The 6,000-nt window shown below is 54.7% G+C and overlaps 1 protein-coding gene across 2 annotated transcripts in view; it reads left to right on the top strand.

The window, feature by feature from the left end:
* Window positions 1–5,119, top strand: part of MYBL2 (MYB proto-oncogene like 2) — a 48,476-nt gene extending 43,357 nt beyond the window's left edge. For both annotated transcript variants that reach the window (XM_074406561.1, XM_039479583.2), the window contains exons 11-14: window positions 242–355; window positions 1,759–1,863; window positions 3,838–3,987; window positions 4,590–5,119. In XM_074406561.1, the coding sequence (XP_074262662.1) occupies window positions 242–355; window positions 1,759–1,863; window positions 3,838–3,987; window positions 4,590–4,718 (498 nt within the window). In that variant the 3' untranslated portion in view covers window positions 4,719–5,119. The remainder of the gene's footprint in view (window positions 1–241; window positions 356–1,758; window positions 1,864–3,837; window positions 3,988–4,589) is intronic.
* The last annotated feature ends 881 nt before the right edge of the window (window positions 5,120–6,000 follow it).

Genomic DNA, 6,000 nt, shown 5'->3' on the forward strand with positions numbered 1-6,000 from the left:
GTTACTATGCGTCTCTGGGCTGCTCCTAGCCATGGCAGGACCCCAGGAATCAAGGTCATCAGCTGCTTATCCAAGGCAGCAGTTAGTGGTGAATTACATGTGTGAGATCAACATCCTGGCATCAGGCCTCCTTCCTGCCTTACCCAGGATAGCCCAGCTGCAGCTGGGTTAGCCCCACTGTCCCACACATATGCACTCTGAGTGTAGTATCTCACATGGGCTACCCCATGCCTACCCACAGCCGCAGACCCCTCACCTGGAGGAGGACTTGAAGGAGGTGCTACGCTCTGAGGCTGGCATCGAGCTCATCATCGAGGATGACATCAGGCCCGACAAGCAGAAGAGGAAGTCCGGGGTGAGTGGGGTGGGGGTGGGATAGCCCCCCACTGCCAGCTCGGGCAGGAGGCTGTTGGAGCCGTGGCAGCGGGAGGCGTCTGGAGACAGGTAGTAGCAAGTGAGGCGCTGGGGAGAATGGGGGTACAGCATGTCACCTTTGTCCCCTCTCTCAGGGTGGTTTTTGAGGAAACTGATAAGGTAAGGCAAGGCCATTGTTGTCTCTGGGAGCCTCCCCTGCTGCCCTTTAAAGGATTCACTCACTTACGCAACATTGTGTTCGGACCCTGCTGAAGTGGGGCTGGGCTGGATGTGGTGGATTGAGCGGCGATTAAGACCCAGACTGGATCACCCCTTAGTGTTCAATGGGCGGAGTCAGATGCTAGACAGTTACCTGTGACTGAATTCACAGGGTGCCAAGGGCCACAGAAAGGGAGGTTCCAAGGGAATCCTTTAGATGGAGGTGAGCGGTCAGGATGAGGCAGCCAGGCGCCAGGCTGAGTATCAGGCTGCATGAGCTGGGGGTGGGGCAATGGATTCAGGTGAGGTGGAGTCTGCAAGGACTCCTGGGCAGGGGGCAGGGAAGGGACTGTCCCAACCCTCCATTCTATGCCAGATTCCCTTCCACTGCATTGTTCGCTTTCGTGACAGTGGGCGACTCCTTCAAGTCTATTTGTATCCCTCTTTTTCCCCAGACTGCTCTCCTCAAGGGAGAACTGGGAATGGTGGGATGTACAAGGGTGTTAGGTAAGGAGGGGAGGTGGGCAGTCAGCCAGGATGGGACTTGCTCGGGCTGGCACTCTGTGCGCAGGTGGACAGATCTTGGCTCCTCACCTCCAGGGCACTCCCTGGCCTCTCCTTGGTGGGGATGGTGGTTCTGAGCCATGGCAGCTGCTGCTGGGTGCACTGCTGTGTGGAGGGGGCTGTGGTTCTCAGAGCCCCTCCCTCGTATTGGAGCAGACCCTGGACCTACTTATGTGAGGTGCGGGGTTAGGGATGGGGCATTCCTTGCTTGTATTAAGTGTAGAAGGGCTTGTCCCAAGGGGTTTATGCTTCCATAAACCTGTGAGTGGTATATTAGGTGTTATTGGAATGATTCTCTGCTGGACCTGTTTGAGGGGGCTGTGTCTGGTCCATTTGGGGTGAGGGCAGGTCACTTTGGTGGAGGCTCATTTGTTCCTGCTCACGGTTGCAGCGCCTGGCAGGACAGGATCTACCCTGGGCACAGTTTGTAATGGGGCATGGGGCCTAACTTTCCCAGTGCCCCCATTCTTCTCACAGCAGATCCCCACTAGCTGGGCCTTGCTTGAAGTCTGCACTGCAGCAGGGCCTGGTTTTGTGACCATCAATGGCCATGACCATCAAGGCGCTGATAATGGGAATCCTGACACCCACCCTAACCCCCTCCTATCTCCCAACCTCCAGGTGCGTCGGAGCCCCGTCAAGAAAGTCCGGAAGTCTCTGGCTCTTGACATTGTGGATGAGGATGTGAAGCTGATGATGTCCTCACTGCCCAAGGCTCTGTCGTTGGTAAGGGTTCAGCCACCCTCAGGCTCTGCAGGGAGGGTGGGTCTGGGTACCCACTCCTGGGCTTCCAGAACACTGGGCTCTGCAGGGAGGGTGGATCTGGGTACCCACTCCTGGCTTTAGTCAGTAGCTCTGCTTGTCTCTCACAGAAGGTTTTGTTTGGCAAGAGTTGAGTGGCTAGGATATATTTAAAACCAATGGGTCTGGGTCTCCAGCACCCTCCTTTGCATTCTGTTCATGGGAGTGACCCTAGAGAGGGTCAGTGAGGTCAGTGATGTGTCTTTTTTTTTTTTTTTTTTTTTTTTTTTGGAGACAGAGTTTTGCTCTTGTTGCCCAGGCTGGAGTGCAATGGCGTGATCTTGGCTCACTGCAACCTCTGCCTCCCGTGTTCAAGTGATTTTCGTGTCTCAGCCTCCCAAGTAGCTGGGACTACAGGCATGTGCCACCATGCCTGGCTAATTTTGTATTGTTAGTAGAGATGAGGTTTCTCCATGTTGGTCAGGCTGGGCTTAAACCCCTGACCTCAGGTGTTCCATCCACCTCAGCCTCCCAAAGTGCAGGTGTGAGCCACAGCGCCTGGCCTAGTGATGTGTCTTAAGGCACAGCCAGGAACTTGGGCACATCGGCCCTAGGATGAGTGCCGTTTGGCCCCCAGGCCAGTGCACTCGCTGTGCCAGGTGCTACAGTCAGGTCGACCTCAGGAAGGGGGCTGTTGCTTGTGCAGAGTCTGAGTCCCCAGAAGCCATTCTGTGCTGCTGATCCTTCTCTGCTCACAATGGGGTGAGCTGGCTCGCTCTGGCTCAGAGTGGGGAGGCAGTGAGAGGCACAGTGGCATCATGAACAGAGGTCAAGCGCTGCCTGATCTTTCAAGTAAACGGCTGCCCTCATTTGGCCTGGCCAGGGATCCCTGACAGGCTGGGGACTTACGTGCACCGCAGCCAGATTACTACAAAGAAAGAAGTCACTGCAGGAGGTGAAGAGCACAGACTGAGAGTCAAGTGGCCTGGGTTTGAATTCTGACACCATCACTGCTCTTTTGGGATCTTTCAGGTTCCCTGAGCCCGTTTTTTTTTTTTTTTTGCCTATAAAAGGGATGCCAAGCCTAAGTCAGGAAGGCCCAGTGCCAAGCAGAGCAGGGAGCCCAGAAAGGCTTGGGAGGTGCTTCATGCAACTCTGCTGTGCTTGGTGGTTGAAGCCACATCTTGATGATGCTTTTGGATGTTTCTGGGCCCAGGAAAACTAGGAAGCAACCTTGGCTCCTCCCGAGGCTTCATGTGATAAAGGCATCATTCATTATTGAGTGTGTTATTATTTGATAATGCTTAGGAATACTCTACATTTATTGATTATGTTATTATGGCCTGGGGGCTGCATGGCACCTATCCCAGTGCTCATGTGCCCCTAAGTGCCTGACTGTGTCTTTTTTTTTTTTTTTTTTTTTTTTTTTTGAGACGGAGTTTTGCTCTTGTTACCCAGGCTGGAGTGCAATGGCGCGATCTCGGCTCACTGCAACCTCTGCCTCCTGGGTTCAGGCAATTCTTCTGCCTCAGCCTCCTGAGTAGCTGGGATTACAGGCACGCGCCACCATGCCCAGCTAAGTTTTTGTATTTTTAGTAGAGACGGGGTTTCAGCATGTTGACCAGGTTGGTCTTGATCTCTTGACCTCGTGATCTACCCGCCTCGGCCTCCCAAAGTGCTGGGATTACAGGCTTGAGCCACCGCGCCCGGCCCTGACTGTGTCTTAAGACATCACTGAATCGGGCTCTGAAATGCACGTAAGTGTTTTTTTTTTTTTTACTTGATTTTTTTTTTTTTAAAAAAAGAACTTTAGAGCAGGATTAAGTTCTTTAGAAAAGTGTGTATCGTCTTCCAGGTCCCAGCAACCAGGTGGTGGTGCTGGGGTGGGATTATGGGGTTTTTCGTTCCCTCTACCAGTTTGTGGCAAAAGGTGACTCTTTGACTGGGGTTTGGTTTCAGCCAACAACTGCCCCTTCAAGCTCCTCCAGCCTCACCCTGTCAGGTATCAAAGAAGACAACAGCCTGCTCAACCAGGGCTTCTTGCAGGCCAAGCCCGAGAAGGCAGCAGTGGCCCAGAAGCCCCGAAGCCACTTCACAACACCTGCCCCTGTGAGTGCCGGCCATCCCTGGGGGTCCTGCAGTGCCAGCTTCTTAGCTCAGGGCCTTTGCGTAGGCTATTCCTCTGCCTGTTCCTCTTCCTGCTACCTTTCTGTGGCTGCGTTTGCTTAACTTACTCTTCACTCAGTCTCAATGCCGTGTCCTTGGGGAAGCCTTCCTTGACCCCACGGACCGTAGAGAGACACCCTGCTGTTCTCTCTTATGGGCTGGGTTTCACTTGTAACTAAGTCATCTTTGTATTTGGTTTGCTTAGTGCATGTCTGCCCCCAGGCAGGGGCTGTCTTAAGGCTGCTGACCCATCTCAGTACTCCTCCTGGCTATGGCTTCTCCTTGAGATACTGGTGCTGCCTTTGGCAGGTGTGGGGGGCAGTGCATGGCCGTGTGTCCTTGTCTAGCCTCCTGCTTTTCAGCTGAGGAAGCCCACAGCCAGGGAGTGACTTGTCCAGAGTCACCAGGAATCTGGAGAGAGAAAAAGAAGGCTCTGGCTTCTAGGGAAGGGAGACTCAACTCCACCCTTCCCTGGCCAGGGTCACTAGGGTCTGTTGGGAGCACATAGTCCCTGCCTGGGTGGTGATCCTCTTGCCTCCTCCCAGATGTCCAGTGCCTGGAAGACGGTGGCCTGCGGGGGGACCAGGGACCAGCTCTTCATGCAGGAGAAAGCCCGGCAGCTCCTGGGCCGCCTGAAGCCCAGCCACACATCTCGGACCCTCATCTTGTCCTGAGGTGCTGGGACGGGTCACGAGCCCATTCTCATGTTTACAGGGGTTGGGGGTGCAGAGGGGGTCTGTGAATTTGAGTGTCACTCAGGTGACCTCCTGCAGGGAGCCTTCTGCCACCAGCCCCTCCCCAGACTCTCAGGTGGAGGCAACAAGGTCATGTGCTGCCCTGTCGCCAAGCCCAGCTGTGGGTGGCTTCTGGTGCTAACAGCTAAGCCCCACATCCAGGCCTGCCTGGTTCCCTCCCATAGGCCACAGGGAGCCCAGTCAGCTTCTCCCAAGCCCAGGTCAGGCCTGGCCTCATCTCAGACCCTGCTTAGGATGGGGGGCATGGCCAGGGGTGCTCCTGTGCTCAACCCCTCTTGGTGCATTTATTTTTGGAAGAATAAAAATTGTCTTTCTCTTTGTGCTGGTCTGGACTCTACCTCTCTCCTGGGCCCTGCCCATGATTCCCTGGTGGCCCATGGGCCCTTTCTGGGATGTTGGGACCTGGATGCTCATCCTCAGAGGCCAGCCTTAACTGCACAGCCCAGGCCTGGGCCTTTGACCCCGTTCCTGTACAGGGGCCCAGTGATCCTTGAGCAGTTTCTCTCATCCCTGCACCCAGTGGGCATCTCTGCAAAGCTACGAGTACTCTTGGCCATGAGGTGGGGTGGCGGTGGGCAGAGACTGGGGGCAGAGGAGGACAATGGGTTGGTGCCTTAGGGCTTTGCCTGGCCCTTGCCTCAGTGGCCAAGGCTGAGCAGGAGGGTGGGACAGGCCAGAGCCTCTACCCTTGTAGCCCTAAATCCTTAATTGTGGCAGCAGTTACAGAACACAGTGCTTGGCGGGTAGTTGGGAAGAGCCACTGGGGATTAAAGCAGGGAAGATGCCAAGTCCAAGAAGGTTTAAATGAGGAAGTGAGGTTTTCAGCAGCCGATTTCATGGGATGGGCACATGGCTGTGGTGTGCATGTGGCTGGGCCATAGGCTCTTGCAGGTTTCATGGATGAACTATACCTAACTCATGCCCTGAGCTTTTGTGATTTATCAGCCTGGAGCCTGTCTCCTCTCCAGCTTCTTTTCCAGGCTCTGTCACTGGCTGTTCCCTACAGGCCTTGGTCACCCACCCACCGCAAGGCTGACAGAATTGGTGGATGACCTGTGTCTCATATAGTGTGGATGGGGATGGCATTGCCTTGTCTCCTAGAGCTTACACCAAGACTCTGTGGAACAACTTTGTCACACTCAAATGCAGCATGTTGCAGGCTAAATACGCAAGTTCCTGGGCCCTCTGAGTCAGGCACCTG

The sequence above is a fragment of the Saimiri boliviensis genome, chromosome 9 (assembly GCF_048565385.1).
Source record: "Saimiri boliviensis isolate mSaiBol1 chromosome 9, mSaiBol1.pri, whole genome shotgun sequence".
Lineage (NCBI taxonomy): Eukaryota > Metazoa > Chordata > Mammalia > Primates > Cebidae > Saimiri > Saimiri boliviensis.